Raw genomic sequence first — 22634 nt, 5'->3', positions numbered from 1 at the left:
TTTTTATTGACTGTAAAATTAGCCTTATGATTTTTTTATGGAAGAAGTTCTTGATAAAGTAGTGTACCATTTTCAATTCCATTCAGTACATTGGTGAGGAATTTAGTAATTGAGACTTAAGTTCTCTGCAAGCCTGAATTTAAAGCCCCAAGTGAGGGATATACAGAAGAGCGTGAGTGTGCAAGTTGTTAGAAGCTTATTTGGCAGAATTTTATTTTCATTATACAAACCACAGAAAGTGAAGCTTATATCTCAAGTGTTAAGCATCTGAGAAGATGGTGGTTTTCATCTGCAGACAACTTAGAATGGTGGGGGGGACGAATTGGTTGTGCTTATTAAAAGGGCACATGAGTTAAAATGAAGTTAGGAAAACGTGGCTGTGGCCATTACTAATTAGTTGAAGACACCAGCGTTTGTCCCGGCCACGCAGAGGTCGTGCCTAGAGAGGGGCACAAAAGGGTAATAATACTAGGGAAGGGATAGGTTTGCGGAGCGGCAGCGATGGGAAGGATCGCGCCGGGAGTGGAAAGTCAGCGCCGAGCCTCCCCAGGGGCCGACCGCGGGCGGCCCTGAGCCAGGGCCTGGGGGGGTGGGGGGGGACCGGCCTCCGAGGGGAGGAAGCATCCGGGCTACAGTGTCCGGTATGGCCTGAGGGGCCAGACGGAGAGCAGTTACCCCTTTGGCATTAGGTGCGCGGGGCGCCCGCCCTAGGTGAGTTAACACCCGGCGCGAAGAGGCGGGACCCGAAGGGCGAGGGGCCGCGGGCTCCTCCCCCGGCGCCTCCACTATCTGGGGCAGGACGCGGCGGCCGTGGCGCCGGACCTCGGGACCTGCGGGCCGCAGGACTACCGTCCGCTGGCCGCTTCTTTCCCACCTTCCACTCCCGCAGGTTCCCAGCGTCTGGCCCCCAGTCTCCGATCACAGAGAAGCCCCTGCGGCGAGCATAGGTGAGTGCTGGAGTGGGCAGTGGGCGGCTCGTCCGGCCCAGACCGGACGCGACTGGGGGTGGGCCGAGGGCTGAGGCAGCACTTCCGGTGGCGGGCACTGCACTTCCGGGTCCCGCGGACCTGCTCCAGCTGCCGGCTGTTAGTTCTCCCGGCGATGGTGGGGGCGCTTCTGAAGCTTCAGCCGCGGGGCGCGGGGGCGGTGGGCGGTGTGCCGCCGCTGCCCGGCGGGTCGCTACGAACCCCCAGGAGTTTCTGCCGGAGACACGTGGCTCGCCTCGCACCTCGGCTCCCTGGGTCTTAACTTTCAGCCGCCAGCGTCTTTGCTTTGTTCGAAACAAACTTGGAATGTCTACTTTTACACAAAACGAAGGGCAGATTCAGTGCGACAAACATTTGCAAATAAGCCAAATATTAGTCCTAAATTTAAAAAGAAATTATGAAATAAAAATTAAGAAAACCTGATGAAATATGAGTGTTGGAATTCACTTGAAAGTTATCAGATTATTCAGGTCGCTGTGGGGAATGTGGTCACTAATTCCAGGTCTCAGCGATTCCTAGGGAAGCTTAAACCTCAGACTCAGCTATAACCCATAATATTCCTTTACCCCTGTTGCAAAATTTTTCATGCATCCCCTCACTTTATCAATTACGTATTTTATGTATTGCCTCCTAAGAATCTGCTGATGAAATAAGTGAATATATGCTAGATGTTGCCGAAAACTTTATAATTAACTTAGTAAAACATAACTTTTATTAAAAAGTTAATTTAAACTAGACCATAAAAATTAGTTTTCTGAAATTAATACTTCATGATTTTCTATGAAGAAATTTCAATGTAGAAGTTTCTTTTGAATTAACATTTGGATGATTTATTCCAGTAGAATTCTTGATTCTCATCTCTGAATACCCTTTAATTACACATTCATTTTAGATGCCAAAAGTTTATATTAAGATAATGTCTGTCATTTTCTATTGTTATTACTAGCACCTTACAAATTGAAACGTAACAGGAATAATACTTAGCATCTGATTATATAGTCAATAGATTTTTTTTAATTACTGTGTTTTTATATTAAAGTGCAAATGTATACTACCAATTGATAATTAAACATATAAAAGTTATATAAATGATGTAATAAACCTTCAAAATTATACTGCAGGCAAGCAATGTTCTGATTAATTTTCTACATTAGTATTTTTGAGTGGCATTTTTCAAATTATTTGCTTAGAAGCACATTTATTTTATACTGACATACAACTTAAACATAGCTTTAGCTATTAGTCTCTAATTGTGGTTATTAGTCTCTAATTGTAGCTATTAGTCTCTATTGGTTATTAACCAATGCCTGCTTTGTTGATTCTGGTTTCTTTTCCAGTTGACTTTCATAGTTCCAAAGTGGTACCTCAGCTCTGAGCATCTCTTGCTCAGTCGACATTCTCCTTCGTGACCTTGCTGTTGTGTCCTGAATCCTCATCCTGCAGCGGTGCTTTCAGTAGTTATCAAGGGTGACAGTTCTCACCTCCTTCTTGGATGAACCCTGAGCGAATGACCTGACATGCCTCAGTTGGCTTATCTGCAAAATAGAGATAATGAAAGGACCTGCGTCCAAAAGATAGTTTGAGGATGGTCCACGTTATTCCTAAGGAGGTCAAACAAAATTTGATACTCTTTCTCCACCTGTTTAAACCTGCTACCATCGCAGGGATAAGATCTTCCTAGGTATATTTTGACTTCCATTTATTTAGTTATTAAATGAAAATAACTTAAGCTACACTATCTTATTTAATGTAAAGTTCAAGGAAGGCCCCGCAGGAGTGAGCCAAGAAAGCAATTAGAGTAGAAATATTTCTTTTCATAGACTTCAACATCAGCATATGAACGTCCTGCATTAGTCTTGTTACTCCCCAAAACAGAGCCAAGATAGTCAAGCTTGATGCATGATTACTAGATGTTTGCATATGTAAGTCAGGGGCATCTTGTGGCTTTTTCTTGTATTATCGCCTTTTTGAAATAGTCTTTCAACATAATTTAGTTTTGCGATATGATTGTTTTGTGATATGATTATTTTATGGAAATAACGTTTAACAACTAATAATAACGGCCTACAACTTTAGCTGAAGTTGCAAAGTGATCTGAATCTACTGCTGACAAGTCTCCTGGATGGGATGGGGGTGGATAGATGATTAGACTTTCAGTTCACAGTTATACCAATAAGGTAAAAATACTTTTTGCTTAAAAAAATTAGGCAAACTGTACCCCGAGGTCAGGTAAGCTACATTAAGCACATGGACTTTCTACTGAAACCCTTGGCTTCAGAAGAGTTTCTTAACTCTCTTAGATATAATATTGACCAATATCTGTGGCAATTTCTAGCAGATGATTACTTTAAAACCAGTTGTCCTTCTCTTTTACACATAGACCTGTAATGAAATAGGGTAACTGAATAGGATACTCCTTATGTTCAATGCATATAGTCTAATATATTAGGAATCTAAAAAAAGACATTCTTTTTTTTTTTAAAGATTTTATTTATTTATTTTTAGAGGGAAGGGAGGGGAAGGAGAAAGAGAGGGAAAGAAACATCAATATGTGGTTGCCCCTCATGCGGCACCCCCCCACCCCAGGACCTGGCCTGCAACCCAGGCATGGGCCCTGACTGGGAATTGAGCTGGTGACCCTCTGATTCACAGGCTGGCACTCAACTCACTGAGCCACAGCAGCTAGGTCTCAAAGAGGGACATTCTTTTAGGCAGACTTCTTCTTAGAAATAGATTCTTGCTTATTCTTACTTTTTCATAGGGCATCACTGGAAACATCACATTTACAATAGTTGACCAAAAGAAGCAATAATGCTTTGGTTGAATATGTAGGATTATAGGATATAAATCAGAGTAAGGCAAATTTGGGTATATAATTGCATTCAGAATTTGCATATTTCCAATACTCCTTCCCCCATCCTCTCAGCTGTTTGTTTCCTGTTTTATCTGGAACAATTAAGCAATCAGAGAACTTTCGTAAGATCCCACTATCTTATCTCCCCCCCTTCCTGAATCTGCTTACGTGGTCTGCCTTTTCTTTCATTTCTGTGAGTGAACAATTTGTTTCCATCAAAGGTCAACCTCTGTACTTGTGCACTGGAGACCATTCATCATCACCCTTGCCTTCTCAAGTTCACTGCTACAGCACTTCTCTAATCTTTCTTTTACTTCATTAATTTAGCTTCCTTTTTTAAAAAAAAATCAGATCTTTTCCATTGACCGACAGAATTCTTGTTATATCTCCATCCTTTTGGTACCAATTTCCCCACATAGTCTTTTTTTTTTTAATTGATTTTGAGAGAGGGAAGCATCAATTTGTTGTTCCACTCATTTATGCATTTGTGGGCTGCTGCTTGTTTGTGCCCTGACTGGAGACTGAACCTACAGCCTTGGCGGTCTGGACAGTGAGCTAGCAAACTGAGCCTCTGGCCAGTGCCCCAGTTGCTGTCTGTTGCCGTTTGCCTTCTGTTTGAAGAACCTCTGTTAGTATTTTTATAGTGTGTGTCTGCTGACAATGAATTCTCTTAACCTTTCTTTGTCTGAGAACATATTTTATCCTCATTACTGAAAAATACTTCACTAGGTATGGAAATGTAAATTGATAGTTCCTTTTAGTCCTTTAAAGGTGTCCTCTCATTGTTTCTTGCTTGAATAGTTTCTGAGGTGAGTCTCTGAGACAAAGGCTGCTGTAACCCCCGCTTTTTTGTCTATACATAATAAGTCTTCCCCCCCCCACTGTCTACTTTTAAGATTTCTTCTTTATCATTTGTTTTCAGCATTTTAATAATGTTGTGCCTTGCTTTGGTTTTCTTTACTTATACTGCTTCGATTGTGTTGTTGACCTTCTTGGATCGCTGGGTTTATAGGTTTTATACAATTTGGAAAGTTTTTGGCCATTTTTCCTTCAAATCTTACCTCTCCCTTCCCTGTGACTTTAATTATATATTTTTGAAACTGAGTGATATTGCCCTGTAGACTCTGCTTGGGTTTTGTTTGGTTTTGTTTTGTTTTGATTTGATCTGTGGGCTTCGTTTTGGATGGTGTCTCAGTCTCTTGGGCTGCTGTAACAAAATACCATAGGCTTATAAACAACAGAAATGTATCACTCACAGTTCAGGAGGCTAAGAAATCCAAGATGAAAGCACAGGCAGACTCAGTGTCTTGCGAAGGCCCCCTTCCTGATTCATAAATGGCACCTGCTACGACCTCCCATGGTGGAACAGACAAGGGGTCTCTCTGGGTGTCTTTTGTAAGGTCCCTAATGTCATTCAGGAGAGCTCTCCCTATGAAAGGCCCCACCACCTAATTCCATCACCTTGCAAATTAGGGTTTCAACATGAGTTTTGGGGGGACACAGACATTTAGCCTATAGCAGGTGGTTTCTATAGCTGTGTCTTTAGGTTCACTGACTTTTCCAGCGTGTTATTTTTCTTGCTATTAATCTCATTCAGTAAAACTTTATTTCCAATATTTTATTTTTTATCTTTAGAAGTTCTGTTTGGTTCTATTCAATACCTTCTATCTTCATCATATTTAAATTTTTTAAATTACTTTATTGTTGTTCAAGTACCGTTCTCTGCATTTTCTCCCCTCCCCTCACCCCAGCCAAACCCACCTCCCATCCTGGCTTCCACCCTCCCCCTTGGTTTTGTCCATGTGTCCTTTATAGTAGTTCCTGATATTTTAAATATTTATATGAAATAGTAAACATATTTATGACAGTAGTTTTAACATTTTCCTGCTTTTTACATGGCTAGCAATTTTTGGTAGAAGGCGGAAGATTTATACAATCTGAAGAGAAACCAGAGTACACGTGTCTAGTAATTTTTGATTGGTGATCAGCATTCGTGACTTTCATGTTGTTGAGTTCTGGATTTTTTTCTTATCTCTTTAAAAGCTATTGGGCTTTCTCTTTCTTTGAAGGCAGTTAAATTACTTGTGAATAAGTTTGATCCTTCAGAAGCTCATTTTAAAGCTCTTTTAGGGCAAGTCTAAATAGCCTTAACTCTAGGGTTAGTTTAGCCTCATTTCCAAGGGTTACCAAGGCATTACCTTTCTGGGTTCTCTGCTGAAAGCCTCATGTATTTCGTAAGCACTATGCACTCTGGCTGGTGGGAATTTGAACACCTCTTAATTCTGTGTAATCTTTAGGGATGGTTAAGCTTATAGCTAGCTCTCTGATAATTGTTCTTTCCCTGGGAATTGCAGGTGCTGAGTGCTGTTCAGTTAAAGATTCAGAGCGACTCCTATACATATCTCTGGAGCCGTTTGTCTGCATACCTCCATCTTCACTCCAACGCCATACAAATTGTAGGGGCTTCAGTTTTTCTGAACTCTGATCTCTGTTCAACTCCGTGAGACTAGCAGGCTGGTTGGTTTTCCCCTTCCTATGCCATCGTCCAGATGTTGCCTCCAATTGTAAACTTGGGGAAATTAAAGAGTTTACCTCCTTTCTTTCCTTTTGCTTGGGGATCACAGGTGGTAGTGCTATAATAATCTCCTTGAGAAAGTGTCAGGAAAAACAAACCAAAAATTTTACAAATTAATTTCCTTTGACAGTCAGTTTACCATTGTTTGTACTATTTCTCCCAGGTAGCTAATATGATTTAATACAGGTGTTTACCTTTTTAGAAAATAGAGGAAATTGATGAGGGAACAATTTTGGGAACTTCAAAGTCTGTAAAAAAATACTTACTATATTTTACTGTAATTACTTAAGTTCATCATAGTTCTAAATACTTATTGCCATTTTAAAGTCTCAGAAAGAGAGGGGGCTTTATATTATTATTTTTTTTTCTTTAATGGCCTTCTGGCTTTAAGAACAGAGATAAACAAACTAGTGAGGATGGGATATACTAAAGAAAGATTAGGCGTATTTAGTCAAAGTACCTGAGGTTATATTGTTGGCCTTATAAGGTGGGCCAGAGTTTGGGCCTTGAATGAAGAAAGGTGAAATTTCAGAAGGAAAATAAAGAGTCAAAGAAATGATACTTGGTTACTTTCTTTTAAAGTGAAAATTTGAAAGAAAGGAAAACATTAAGACCTGAGGCAGAAATAGAAATGTTAGGAGCAGAAGAATTCAGGTCATAGGAAGAAAGGAGATGAAGGCTGCACATCTGTTAGCATTTCTGCTTCCCACGTAGGAAACAATAGAGACGACGGGGGCTGGGTTACAGACTTGCCAAAGCTCTCTAATATATTTTGTATCGCAGACCCCTGGGGTATTAAAGAGTTTATATTTAGAGTGTTTATCACTCTAAATGTAGATACAAATGTGGACTATGTGCTAAGAGAGAGCTTCTTTTTAGCCTTCCTTAAACATTGGATAAGACTACTAGTTATTTGTATACAAATAAAAAGTTCAGGCACAGTTAAACATAATTTGAATGTTTTTAAAGATTTTATTTATTTTTAGAGAGAGAGGAAGGAGGGAGAAAGAGAGGGAGAGAAACATCAATGTGTAGTTGCCTCTTGTGTACCCCTTACTGGGGACCTGGCCCACAACCCAGGCACATGCCATCACTGGGAATCTAACCCATGACCCTTTGGTTTGCAGGCTGGCATTCAGTCCACTGAGCCACACCAGCCAGGGCTGAATTCTTAAATAGGTTTTTCAGAAACTTATAATGATGCTTTTATGTTTATTTATCACACCTTTAAAAAGGAATAGTAAAATAAATATCAAGTCAGTCATGTAGGATACAAACTGTGAATTAAAGTTGGTACTTTACACTGACTTAAGTAATATCCTTAAAGTAAGTATTTCCACCTGGCCACATACATCATAAAGGTAATATATTTTAGTTTATGATTTATGATTTATCAAGTTGTTTTATGTGTGTATATGTGATGATGTAGACTTGGCTTTCATTGATTGAAAAGCTCTAATATTTTTGTTTTGGGCAAAGACAGAAACAACATTTATTTACATTTATACTTTTTAATTTTAGAAACAAAAACCAAGAAATGCCTCATTCCACAAATAAAGAACTGATACTTGGCATCATGGTGGGAACTACTGGAATCAGCTTGCTGCTTTTGTGGTACCATAAGGTTCGTAATCCAAAGACTGCAATGAATTTACCTAAATTTCTTTCTCTGGGTAATGCGTTTGATTCAGTGACTTTGCAAGATGAAATGCCTAATAGCCAAGGAACAGCAGCGATCTTTCAAGGGAGGCAACTTCAGATATTGGAGAAGTTAAACGAGTTACTGACAAATATGGAAGAGCTCAAAGAGGAAATCAGAATTCTTAAAGAAACCATTCCAAAGCTGGAGGAATACGTACATGGTGAACTTGGAAGGAAGACAACGGCTCAGAGGATTAGTCCTCAGCACAGAGCTAGGAAAAGAAGGCTTGCCACAGCTCGAAGTTCAGGAACAAGTAACAGTTCAGAGGATGCAGAAAGTGAAGGAGGGTAAGTTTCTTTAAGATGTTGCCCATGTTGAATTGATTATTTTATTATTGCTATTTTTTAGGTACTTTCATTATGCATTCCCAGGCATATGCAGGGGTGGGCAAAAGTAGGTTAGTAATAATACATGATATAATAATAAATGAATAATATGAGAATAATCTGCATTTCACATACTCACAACTGTAAACCTACTTTTGCCCACCCCTGTTTCTGCTACAAACAAGACATTAAAAAAGTGGTTATTTTGGCTCCTATTGCAACTAAAACCATGTGCAATAGAGGTCAGTCTTGAAGCTAGTAGAGACTGCATTGACAAAAAGAATATAAGTAACTTACTAGTGCTAGGTGGCATCACGTGAGTATTGAAGAAGACAGTACGTGTTTGCCAAAGCCTGTCACCCTTTCTCATATGTGGCCACTGTGCAACCTGTTCCGTAAGATGCTCCAGTAACCGGGGTCCAGAAGAACCTGTGTGATGATGGGCATGGTCTGAAGTTGTGCTGAGCAATGGAGCAGCCACTCCAAATGTAGCTGGTATAACTGGGGAACTGGTTTTTAAATTTTATCTAATTGTGATTCAGTTTAAATAGCCTTATGGGGCTAGTGGCTCCTGGATTAGGCAGTGCAGACCTAAAAAGATTTGAGAACGTACAAGTGATTCAGTTTCATCCTCGGAGTCCACTGAATTCTTAAACTAAGAACATACCTAATGTTCTCTTAGAGGAAAAACAAAATGATTCATGAATGAAGAAATTGTGCCTGTCTAGTGTTTTTAAGGAGTAAAATGGGCAAGTAAACAAAGAGCACTAGTGACTGTGTCAGAGCCTGCCATTCTTAGGGCGGGACCCCATGTGTTCATTGCTGTATGCGCACATCTACTGTCGCTGGGACACATCTGTACTTGTTGACCTAAACTACATACTTGTTTGTTTTCTGTTGTATTTAAAACTACTTGCCGTCTGTTACTGGATCAGTTCAAACCTTTGACCATGTACTGTTTCTTTCTACTTACTCGACAGCGTTTAGAAATGACTATCTAGTGAATTAATTAACCTTTCTTTCGAAAGGAACTAATAGTGGATAGGGAAAGTCTAGAGGTAGCTTGTTGAATTATTTGGTGATCCCCAAGAAGTAGCATTTCTACCTTTCAAGTCACATAAGGATAACCATGCTATTTGAGTAGCAAGCTACCAACAGCGAACCTGTATGGATAGAGTTTAATATTGTAATGAAATAAAATAAAATGAAAATTAACTTGGTGCTAATTTAGTGATGAACACTGCTGTTACTTTGCATAATTGGACATATGTGGTAAGCTGTTTGTACAAATAGCTATAATTAATGTAATAGATTACACAATCTACATTCACTACACTCAGATCAGCTGAAGATGTAAATGTACATTACTCTATAGCTGAATTCAGCTCACTAGCTCTGTTTCAGATAATATGGGAAAACTTGAATTTGTCAATCCAAATTAACTCAATCAATTCAAGTTTAAAGCTAGTGTTTTTGTGTTAAAGACTCAGTTGAATTCAGGGTTCTCCCCTCTTCTCCCAGCCTCCTCCCCCCAGGTATAATCTAGGTTTCTTGGGGACTCATCATCTAGGAACCAAGAGAAGGGGTACTCAGTCTTGATATCATTTGTTGTCCTTCCTGGACCCCAACGCAGGTAGGAGGCTCCTGTGAAGTGTCCTGAAAGGCCCTCTTCACCTTTTCTCTGAGGGGTTGTTACCCAGATGTTCTGGATGGAGCTTCTCAAAGAGTGGCCCGAGGAACAGAAGCATCGATATTCCATCTAGTGTGGGAGCTTAATGGAAACGTACATTCGCAGATTCACCCCAGACCTAGTAAAGCAAACCTCTGGGAGCAATGCCCAGGAACCCGCATTTTAACATGTGCTCCTGGTGACCCTGATGTACCCCAAAGCTTGAGAAGCTTTGTTTTAGGAGATTTTCCAAACTTCTGGTGACATATCATGATGAAATTGTAGTTTTAATTAGTGGCAGTTATGGTTACAAGGAAACAAGATGTCCATGGGGCATAGCGAGATATATCCCCATGGAGTAGTGGTCTCGGTGGCAACAGAGTGGCTGAAGTGAAGAAAAAAGGTTTAGGTGACCACAGGACATGATGAACACAGAAGGTGCCTGGGATCGTGGAACGGATAGAATAAGAATTGGGAGTGGACTGAAGGAGAAGTTTCAGGGGTTAACAATTTGGGTGGGGGGCTAGATCTAATTATGGTTTTCTTAAGAAGAAGCAGTGAGGGGGAATCTGGGGATAGAGATTTAGATAAATACTCTATCCAGAAAAATATTAAACAGTGCCATATTACCCATACTAGTGTGTAATTTCCTTTCAAATGTCTAGGCAGACCTGGATTCTTCTTCCGCATCCCCCAAATATATACACCCAAACACTTCTTAAAAAAATTGATAATCATAGATTTACTTCCAGGGTGCAAGAGTACAAGGATCTGACCTCATTTATTGCCTCCTTTGGGCAGAAACATTTGTCAGTATTGGGATCTGCTCATGACTCGGTTTCCTTTGGGGCAGCTCAGTGGGCCAGTGTTCCTTCCAGAGGTGGGACTGTTCAACAACAAGCTGGCCCGATTCTGGAAAGAGCAGTTTCTTATAGAAACTTTGTGTGCATTACATAACCTACTGTTTTAATATGCAAAAGATGTCCTTTTGGAAAAGGTACTCATGGACCTCAGTGTGACTTAGAACAACCGACCACCATGTCACCACACGGGGAAAACAATAATAGATGGCTGTAGTGAGAGCCGAGCTCCCTGGGCGTCTTCCTCTCTTACACTCCTTGCTAGGTGTCCCAGGAAAAGGCCCTGAGCACTTTTTTTTCTTGATTTTTATAAAAAATTGAGACTTTAGATTCAATTCTCATGAATTCTCCAAGGAGCCTCCATTCTTCCTCTTCTCAAAAGCAACCAGAGGTGACCTCTGAAAGTGGTTTGCTATTCACTTGACCCAGAAAACCAAACAAAATCATGCAAATCAAGAGGTTCAAATCTTCATGTTCATTTTAAGAACACTCGTGAAACTTCCCAGGCCATCAAGAGTGTGCATATTTGAGAAACCACCACTTATCTGAAAGATGTCACTTTAAAGAAGCAATGTGTCCTATTCCGTCATTACAATGGTGGAGTTGGCAGGTGTGCCCTGGCTGAACAGTGTGGTTGGATACACAGTTGGTGGCCCAAAAACAGTGCTGAGTTTTTGCTACACATGCCTAAAAGTGCAGAGAGTAATGCTGATCTTCAGGGTTTAGATGTAGATTCTCTGGTCATTGAGCACATCCAGGTTAACAAAGCTCCCGAGCTGGGGTGTAGAATTTACACAGCTCATGGGCAGATTGGCCCATCCATGAGCTCTCCGTGCCACACTGAGATGATCCTCACTGAAAAAGAGCAGCTTGTTCCTAACCCAGAAGAGGAAGTTGCACAGAAGAAAAAGATATCCCAGAGGAAACTAAAGAAACAAAAGCTTATGGCCTGCGAGTAAATTCAGCGTGAAATAAATATTAAGTAAAAAAAAAAATTGAGACTTTACTTTTTTAGGGCAGTTTTAGATTCACAGAAAAATTGAGGAGAAGGTACAGAGATTTCCCATATACTCTCTAACCCCACACATGCATAGCCTCTCCATTATCCAGTACCAGACTAGTGTGTTACAATTAATGAACATACATTGACACATCATAATCATTCAAAGTCCATAGTTTACACTGTGGCCCACTCTTGGTGGTGTTTATTCTACAGATATGGACAATTGTTTAATGACATGAATACATCATTATGGATTCATACAGAGTATCATACAGAGTATTTCCACTAATACAGAGTATTAGTTTACAAAAATCCTCTGCACTCTGCCTATTCACCCCTCCCTCCCCCATCTCCTGGCAACAACTGATCGTTTTGCTGTCTCCATAGTTTTACCTTTGTCAGATTGTCACATAGTTGGAATCATATCGCATGTAACCTTTTCCGATTGACTTCCTTCACTTTATAATATGCATTTAAGTTTCCTCCGTATCTTTTTATGGCTTAACAGGTCATTTCCTTTTAGCGTTGAGTCATGTTCCATTGTCTGGATGGACCACAGTTTATCTGTTCACCTACTGAAGGACATCATGGTTGCTTCCAAATTTTGGCAAAAATGAAGACAGCTGCTATAAGCATTCATGTGCAGATTTTTGAGTGGACATAAGTTTTCGTCTCATTTGGGTAAATGCCAAGGGGCATGATTGCTGGATTGTATGGTAAGAGTATGTTTAGTTTTGTAAGAAACCTCTCAACTGTCTTCCAAGGTGCCTGTCTTCACCTCCAAGGTGAACCCTTTCGCATTCCCACCAGCGATGAATGAGCGCACCTCTTGCTCCACATCCTCACCGGCACTTCGGTGTTGTCAGTGTTCTGGATTTTGGCCATTCTTGTTCTAATTTGCATTTCTTTGATGACATATGATGTGGAGCATCTTTTCATGTGCTTATTTGTCATCTGTGTATCTTCTCTGGTGAGGTGTCTATTAAAGTCTTTGGCCCATTTTTAAACTGGGTTCATTTTCTTATTGTTGAGCTTTAAGGGTCCTTTGTATATTTTGGATGAGTCCATTTCCAGATATTTGTTTTGCATCTATTTTCTCCCAGCCTGTGGCTTTTCATTCTCTTGACATTGTCTTTCACAGAGCAGAAGCGTATCTATTATTTCTTTCATGAATTGTGCCTTTGGTGTTGCTTCTAAAACGTCATTGCCATACCCAGATTGATCTAGGCTTTCTCCAGTGTTATCTTCTAGGAGTTTTATAGTTTTGCAGTTGTATTTAGGTCCATGATCCATTTCAAGTTAATTTTTGTGAAGGTATAAAATCTACATGACCATCCTTGGTCCTGGCCATTTCTCAGGGTTAAGGAATGAGAGAATGTTTTTCTCCAGGACCAACAGCAGGTTTAGCAGATTTACTCACTACTTGCTGTAAAAGTGATGGATTCCCTAAGCTCAGTGTTCCTTTCTTTGTAACACAGAGAGTTCACTGCACGTTAAGTGTTTCTGGGCCCTCTGCATTGCCCTGTGGGACCTGGGGTCAAGGAGAACCAGCACAACTATGCTTGTGCTCACAGTGCTTGATTGGCTGTGAAAAGTCCTTGGTCTCTGACCCAAGAACAGTGTGTCTTCAGCATCCATGCAACAGTAACAGATTAGCCTACTAGCTTGTATGTAGGGTAAAATCAGATTACAAACCGACAGTTGTATGGTGAGAATTAGAGAGCTTTAGATCTCAGAAAAGGAATTTGTTCAAGGGTTTCCCAGAGAAGGTTGTTAGGAATGGAACAAAAAAGAGCAAATGGTAGGAGGGTATTCAGGATATTGAGAAGTAAAAAAATATATTTGAGAGGGTGTTTTATTTCCTAAGTGGCTGTACACATACACCCCTTATGGGGACAGTGCTTCAAGTTGGTTTGGAAAAGGAGAGGACAGCATTTTTTTTTTCTAATAATTCTGCTAATCTTGCCTTTAAATGGGTAGAAGTTGTTTCAAGGGATTGTAAACAGTGGCTCAGCAGGTCTCCATGGTCTGTGCCTGTGGCTCACGCAATCCAATGGGACACCCTACTGCCAAGGTAGAGACAGCTCGTATCATTCAGGTAGTAATAACATTTGCCGTTTAGGCTTTTTTACCTTCTCAATATATCTTCAGATCAAACTTTATAACAGTCACTTTTTCAATATCACTGAAGGGCGTAAAAATCTGGGGGAAAGCGTGTTCAAGTGAAACCAGAATGAGTTAGTAGGCCGGCAGTATAGGGGCGGCTAGTCAAAGAGACAGTCCCAGGTAAAGGATTGGGCAGATAGCATGTATGTGATGGCCTTCATTTTGCTGTTGTCTCGTCCCTTGATGTGTTGGCTGACTCCTTAGACATAATGAAGTTAGAATACACATCCCACAGTCGCACGATTGGAGCTTTTCAGAAAGGTGAGCCACAGGACAATTTTATTCCAAACTGATGTCGTTAGATTCTAGAGTCCCCATCATCACATTCTGTGTTATTGCCACGTTAAGTCCACGTGCAACCTAATGTTCAGTCTTCTGACCAGTTCCACCTACACAGGGCATTTTGTGGCCTCAAGGTGATGGCTTAGAAAGGAAGGGAGAGATTTATTTTTGATTAAAATATGGGAAAATGTTTAAGGTAAGCTTTTAAAAAGAAAAAAAATTATCTGTACATTTCATGTATAAAGGGCATTGATGCATTTACAAACCAAGCTTTAGCTCTTCCTTTAGTTTCCCACAATAACTGAGTATCTCAAATATCTGGATAATCTGGATATTTACCTGAAATACTCTTCAGAAAGGTTCTGTTTCATATGGTTAATATTTTAAAATGCATGAGGCAACACGGTATAAACTATTCTACTTAATTCCTTTCCATGGAGCAGTTTACTAGTCTCAAAGAGTTAGTATGTCTTATTATTTTTAAGACAGCAAGTTTTACCTTTTCCTTCAGGGGCTACTTTAGTTCTGGTGCCCTCCCATGTGTTTCACCTGGTCTCTCTCTCCGTCTGCTTCCCTGAGTCTTTCCACTTATCTTCCGAAGCTTTCACGGACGGGGCAGGGATGTGTGTGTAATGAGAGACTGTCTTATATTTAGACTTAGGCATTCTTTTGGGTCCCTCAGTTTTTTCCATATTGCTAAAGTGGAGGCTTGGTAGGTTTTCTCCTCTGCCCTCTCATTTGACACTGTTTTCCCCCTTCATTTGACACTTTTCTCACTCCAGCTGCTGGAAGGAGGACCGGGGCTTCCAAGCAGATCGTCCTGCGGATCAAGATACTTCAGACCCCCTGTACCACGGGGCCTCTTTCCTAACTCAGGCAGCTGTGTCTCTTGACCATGAAACAGGCCGTCCTAAGATACGCAGAGTCAGTTTACCTTCTTCACTGAATACATCTCGTTCATCTTTCTATGGAAGAAGGCCTTCTTTATTGGTTAAGCTGCAGAAAAGCAGTGCTTCCCTTCAGAGTCAACAGAGTAGAGTTAACTTCGATTCTCAAGAAAAAAGCAGCTTTGGTGATTTAAAATCGTCCTCAGAACATTTTCATTTTAAATCCAGAAGACTTTCCTCTGCTCCTAAATTAAGTATAATTTCCTGTGATGAAAGTGCTATGTGTTTTGATCTTCAACCAAGTTGTGACATATTTAATCCAAGTGAAACTGGAATACTTTATACAAACTCAAGTATTACTGATACTGAAAAATACGTAAGCTCTTGTTCTCCCGACTGTCACAGTAAACATTTTATAAATTTTGAAACACAAGTTAATTCCTCAGCCAGTTGGAACTCTGTTGCTAGAAACAACCATCAACAAAGCACAGCAACCTTCCTTTCTCTCCCAGCTCACATGTCCTGTCCTTACCGAGAAAATGAATTTGCCACGGATATTCAAGAAAGAAGCCAATTAAGGAAAGATTCTCTTCATTCTGGTTCTCAAAGTCACAGTACAGATCACTCTCCAGCTGTGATCTAATAGCATCCCTTTCAAAGTGTAGCTTCTGCTCCCCATAATGTTGGCTTTTCTTTGTTTTATAAGCTTACTAAGAGCTTTATCCCGTTTTTAAGTGAAGCTATCTCAAGTTCCTCTGAGGGTGAAAATATTGCTAGCTTGTCTCAAGATGAAGACAAATCTTCACCTATTGAAATTCTAAGATAAGTCACCTTGGATTTGATCCTGTCTTGGAAGGGCGGCCACATCAGAGGTTTCCCCAGCAGGCACACTCAGTGGCCTGTAGAAATCACTGCTCAGTTCTCATAGACGTCTTCTCCCTTACTAGCTTACTTCACTGCATTTTTTGAAAAAGATTTCTATGTTGCAGTCTAAATGGTATTTTAATTTCTGTGTTTTTGAAAGATAGTTCATTAACATTATTGGAATATGGAAGTCAGTTTATTCATGTGTCTCAGGCTTTTAACAGATTTACTGCTTATAGATTGACTAGTCCCAAATTTCTGAGTGGCCATAATACATCTGTGGGCTGCAAATGACATCAAGCTTTAATATACAGGCCTTCTAAATGTAATGCATTCTTTTAGAGTTTAACATCTTTTCTCCTAGTCTAGTCGTCACAGGTAGTATTCCTATATAATCTATGGGATGGAGCAAAAGTAGGTTTGCAGTTGTTCATATGGAAAATAATACAATAATTAATAAATAATACTATAAGAATAAACTGTTTTGCATCCTCACAACTGTAAACCTACTTTGCTCCACCCTGTACGTTGCTCCGTGTATCCATTCAGAAATTGTCATTTGTATGAGCCCTGTTAGCTTTATTTCTCATGCCACACATTCCACTGACAGGTAATGTTTTTACTAATACAAGGATCAAACCCTCAGTGAAAAATTGTCATGGAATTATGTAGACTGTATTAAAACCAGATATTTTAGTTAAATACTTTTTTAAAAGTATGTTTTATTGATTTTGCTATTACTCCCAGTTTTTCACCTTTTGCTCTCTTCCACCCAGCAGCCCCCACTCCCTCAGGCAGTCCCCACACCGTCATCCACGTCTCTAGGTCGTGCCCGTATGCTGTTTGGCTATACTATTTCCTGTGCTGTACTCCGCATCCCCATGGCTATTCTGTAACTACCAATTTGTACTTCTTAATCCCTTCCCCTTTCTTACCCATCCCCCAACCCCCCTGTCATCTGGCAACCATCAAAATGTTCTCTGTATCTATAATTCTGTTTCAGTTCTACTTGTTTGCTTAGTTTGTTTTTTAGATTTAATTGTTGATAGATGCGTATTTATCGCCATCTGTTTGTTCATACTGTTCTTAAATAATTCATTTTAGCATTTCATGTAATAATGGTTTGGTGATGATGAACTCCTGTAGCTTTTTCTTGTCTAGGAAGCTTTTCATCTGTCCTTCAATTCTAATTGATAGCTTTGCTGGATAGAGTAATCTAGGTTTTCATGACTTTGAATATTTCTTGTCAGTCTCTTCTAGCCTGCAAAGTTTCTTTTGAGAAATCAGCTGATGGTCTTATAGGAGCTCCCTTGTAGGTAACTAGCTGCTTTTTTCTTAAGATTCTCTTTGTCTAACTTTTGGCATTTTCATTATGATAGGTCTTGGTGTGGGCCTCTTTGGGTTCATCTTGTTTGGAACTTTCTGTGCTTCCTGGACTTGTATGTCTGTTTCTTTCACCAAGTTAGGGAAGTTTCCTTCATATAGGTTTCCACTTTCCTTTTCTCTATCTTCTCCTTCCAGCTCCCCCATGATGCAAATGTTGGAATGCTTGAAGTTATCCTAGAGGCTCCTTATACTATCCTCATTTTTTTGGATTGTTTTTTTCTTCTTGCTGTTCTGATCGGGTGTTTTTGCTTCCTTATATTCCAAATCACTGATTTGACCCTCAGTTTCATCCACTCTACTGTTGATTCCCTGTAAATTGTTCTTCATTTCAATTAGTGTATCCTTCATTTCTGACTGGTCCTTTTTTATGGTTTCCATGTCCTTTTTATGCTGCTGACATTCTCTGAGTTCATCTGTTCTTCCCCTAAGTTCATTGAGCATCCGTATAACCAATGTTTTGAATTCTGCATCTAGCCTCCATTTAGTTCTTCTTACAGAGTTTTGTTCTGTCCTTCCATTTGGGTCATGTTTTATTTATTTTTTAAAAGATTTTATGTATTTATTTTTAGAGAAAGGGGAAGGGAAGGGGAAGGAGAAGGAGAGAAACAACAATGTATAAGAGAAATATTGATCAGTTGCCTCCCGCATGCCCCCAACTGGGGACCTGGCCCTGACTGGGAATCAAACCGGCAACCTTTCTTTTCACAGGCCGGCACTCCATCCACTGAGCCACACCAGCCGGGGCTCATTTGGGCTATGTTTTAACTACTTTTTTTTCCCCCAAAGAAAATGATGCTTTTAATATTTGAGTGTATTTCTTCTCATTTTTTTAAATTTTTATTTTAAATAATATATATTTTTAAATTTAATCTTTGTTGTATTTTTTTTATACTACCTTGGTGTCCCATTGTACCCCCCTGCCCTGAGCAATCCCCACTGTTGTGCATGTCCATGAGTCCTTTTTCCTTTTGGCTCAATCCCTCCATCCCTTAGCCACCCCCTGCCTCCAGAGCTGTCAGCCTGCTTTCCATCTATGAGTCTGAAAACTAAATATTTTTAATACACATGCATGTATGTGTCCAGGAATTCATAGAACTCTGAAATCAGAGATAAAAATGTTATATTAGTTATTTTTATTTTCTAAAGTTAATATTTTTCAGATTTTTTACAAAATTTTTATCTTATACTATTAAATAAAATTTTATTTTAAAAAGTATCTCTAAAATTTTTATTTTCAAGAGTGAATATGTTTTCAATTTTTTTCCATTATGCAGTGTTTATAAATGTACTTATCAGAATAACTAATGAGGGGACAATGTATATAGGCAGTTAAAAAATACTTAAGTTAGAATGTAATTAATCTCTTTTTAAAGATTTTATTTATTTAATTTTAGACAGAGGGGAAGGGAGGGAGACAGAGATGGAGAGAAATATCAATGTGTGGTTGCCTCTCACGTGCCCCCAACTAGGGACTTGGCCCACAACCCAGGCATGTGCCCTGACAGGGAATTGAACCAGCAACCCTTTGGTTTGCAGGCTGGCACTCAATCCACTGAGCAATACCAGCCAGGGCAGAATGTAATTAGTCTTTTAAAAGAGGAAAGGAATTTACATTATTTTCAATTATTTGCCATTATAAAATATCCCCTAAAGGTGTCATTGGGCTAAGATGTTATTTTTCTGTTTTATCATTTTTCCCTCCAGTACTATTTGTTGGAGACTGTTTTTTTCTCCCATGAATAGTTTTGTCAAAAACCATTTGACCATATACCTTAGGGTTTACTTCTAGGCTCTCTATTCTACTCCATTGATGTATATGTCTGATTTTATGCCAGTACCTACTGTTTTCATTAGTATAGTTTTGTAAGAAGTTTTTAAATCAGGAAGTGTGAGACCTCTAACTTTTTTGTTCTCCTTGAAGATTGTTTTGGCTACTTAGGATCTTCCATATGAATTTTAGAATGGATTTTTCTATCTTTACAAAAGACATTGTTGAGATTTTGAGAAGGATTATACTGAATTTATAGATCACTATGGGTAATATTGCCATCTTGACCATATTAAGTCTTCAAACCCATGATACGAGATTTCCATTTGTGTCTTCTTTCATTTCATTCATCTATGTGTTGTAGTTTTCAGGGTACAAGTCTTTCACCTCCTTGGTTAAGTTTATTTCTCTATATTTTATTCTTTTTGATGGCATTTAGGAGCTGTTTTCTTTATTTCCTTTTCAGATTGCTCGTTATTAATATATAGAAACAACTAATTTTTGGAAGTTATTTTGTATCCTGCAACTTTGCTGACTTTCAATAATTTCAATATCCCAATTGAAATTATTATTGTTCCCCCCCTTGAGTTTATTATTGTGGTGTATTACATTGATTGATTTTCATATATTGACTAATCCTTGCGTTCCCAGAATAAATCCCATTTGCATTGCATATAACCATTTTAATGTGCTTTCAAATCTTTTTTGCTATTGTTTTATTAAGGATTTTTGCATCAATATTTATCAAAAGTATTGTTCAATTTTTCTTACAGTGTATTTGTTTGGCTTTGGTGTCAGGATAATGATGACCTCATAGAATGAGTTAAGAAATGTTCTTTCTCTTTAACTGTTTGGAGGAATTTGAGTAATAGTTGTTTTATTTTATTTTATTTTTTATTAAAAGATTTTATTTATTTTTAGGCAGAGGGGAAGGGAGGGCGAAAGAGAGAGAGAGGAACATCAATGTGTGCTTGCCTCTTGCACACCCCCCACTGGGGACCTGGCCTGCAACCCAGGCATGTACCCTAACTGGGAGTTGAATTGGCGACCCTTTTTTTTGTAGGCTGGCGCTCAATCCACTGAGCCACACCTGCCAGGGCATACTCGTCTTAATTATTCTTTAAATGTGTATGGACTTCAGCAGTGAAGTCGTGTGGTCCTGGGCTTTTCCTTGTAGTAGGAGGTTTTTGATTACTGAGGTCTCCTAGGAGTGTTATGTAGCTGTCTGTTTCTCCCTTCAGTTGCCAATGTTTGCTTCATGTATTTAGGGACTCTAATGTTTCGTGAATATATGTTTATTATTGGTACATATTCTTGGCAAATTGAGTCTTCTTTTAATTATATAATGTCCTTCTTTGTCTCTTGTAAGTTTTTAAGTTAAGTTCATTTTCCATGATGTTAGTATAGCCAGCTCTGTTTTCTTCTAGTTATTATTTACATGAAACATCCTTTTTACCCTTTTACTTTCAACCCATTACCTGTCCTTAGTTCTAAAATGAGTCTCTTATAGACAGCATATAGTTCATTCTGATTTTTTTCTCCATTCTACCAACCTGTATCTTTTGATTGGGGAATTTAATCCATTTACTTTTAAAGTAATTACTAAGAGGGAAAGACTTACTATTGCCATTTGTTATTACTTTTCTATGTGTCTTATATAGCTTTTTCCTTTCATTTCCTCCCTTAGTGCATTCCTTTGTGTTTACTTGATTTCTGAATGTATAAATTAGTTAAACTTATATTTTTTTACTTTATATAAATGAAATAATATGCTATGTACTCTTGTGTCTAGCTTCTCTCAGTTGACATTATTTTGGGATATTCATCCATTTTGTTGTGTATAGCTGTAGATTGTTCATTCTCGTTACTAAGTATTCCTCTATTGTGTAAATATACCACAGTATTCAAGCTTTCTATTTCTAATGGTCGTTTGATAGTTTCCCGTTGTGGAATGTTGTGATTGGATAAACATAGGTACACATTTCTGTTGGGCATATACCTGGAAGTGAAATTGCTAGATCCATAGAGCACACGTATCCAGCTTTCAGTTGCATTGCCAAACGTATTTCCAAAGCGCTTAGACCTACTTGCACTCCTGTCAGCCATATATGAGATCTCCGTTTTCCCCACACCCTCACCCACCCTTAGGATTTTGTCTTTTTCATTTTAGCCATTCTGGGAAGCATACAGTTAGAAGTGTATTTTTTTAATGATTTTTAAATGTTTAGTTTTCCCCACTACTTTGTAGTGGTGATTTCTAACTGAGTGGCATTGTGAACAGAGAATACAGCCTGCAGGACAGATTGTTTGTTATCTTCCGTGGCATGCTCTCCGGCCTTGAGCACATGACGGTTCTCCTAAATATTCCATACGTGCTAGAGAAGAAAGTGTTCTCAGATGCTCCATGTCTAGTTCTGTGTATGTTGGTTAGATCTGAGCTTGTTAATTTTGGTGTTCATATTGTATCCTTCTTATTTTTTTCATGTATTTTATCCATTACTTAGAATTTTTATGTTAAAAAATCTCCCATTCTGATTAGTGGATTTAATTTCTCTTTGTATATCTTTTAATTTGTGCTTTTTTATATATTTGAAGCTTGTGTTTTTAGATGCATAGAAGTATTGTTTTATGTCTGTCTTTAAATTAATTGCTTTTTTCCCTAAAGAATATTATGTCTGATATTAATGCCATTACTTTCTTTTTACTATAACTTTTTTATTATATCTCTGGTGCATAAAATTGAATTAAAAATTATCTTTAGCTCATGCAGATCCTGATGATTGGTTCGTGCATGTGTCACTTTTACCCATTTATTTGCTTAGCTGTAAACAGTATAGTAAGTATCCATGAAGCCCTCTCCTAAAAGATAGGACCTAAACAATAATCCTCATGAAACCATTTGCTCCCCTGCCAGCCCTTAATTCTGAATCCGTATTGTTCATTCCTGGCTTTCCTTTTTGTATAACTTTATTGCATGTGTATATTCCTTAAAAAACATTTAACTTTCATTGTTTTTATAGAAGGGGGATCCTACTGTGTAGAATTTTAGGAGCTTTTTTTCTGCTCAATATAAGTTTGTTAAGCCTCCTCTATATTCTGCATGTGCACATCCCCGCATTTCTCTCATTTCGACTGTCGTCTAATACTCACCCACTCTGCTGTTGGGCGTGCAGGTTATTGCCCGGTGTTTGCTGTTGGGAAAGTGCTGTTGTCTCTATCTGCACGCAGCTCTCCTTCTGCACAGGGGAGGGGACTTGGGCTACTGGGCCCTAGGTACGTGCAGGTCCAATACAGGAAGATAAGGCC

The 22634-nt window shown here is 39.1% G+C and overlaps 1 protein-coding gene across 3 annotated transcripts in view; it reads left to right on the top strand.

Moving 5' to 3' along the window:
- Positions 1-668: 668 nt before the first annotated feature.
- Positions 669-22634, top strand: part of RMDN2 (regulator of microtubule dynamics 2) — a 53674-nt gene continuing 31708 nt past the window's right edge. The window contains exons 1-2 of one of the 3 annotated variants that reach the window (XM_053925243.2): positions 669-947; positions 7937-8404. In XM_053925243.2, the coding sequence (XP_053781218.1) occupies positions 7953-8404 (452 nt within the window). In that variant the 5' untranslated portion in view covers positions 669-947; positions 7937-7952. Of the gene's footprint in view, positions 948-2342; positions 2668-4337; positions 4469-7936; positions 8405-22634 lie in introns of those variants that run through there. The other 2 variants (XM_053925244.2, XM_053925245.2) reach the window with 2 other exon arrangements.

This window comes from Desmodus rotundus, chromosome 5, assembly GCF_022682495.2.
Source record: "Desmodus rotundus isolate HL8 chromosome 5, HLdesRot8A.1, whole genome shotgun sequence".
In the NCBI taxonomy this organism is placed as follows: Eukaryota; Metazoa; Chordata; class Mammalia; order Chiroptera; family Phyllostomidae; genus Desmodus; species Desmodus rotundus.
This window is presented reverse-complemented; position numbering and strand designations above follow the sequence as displayed.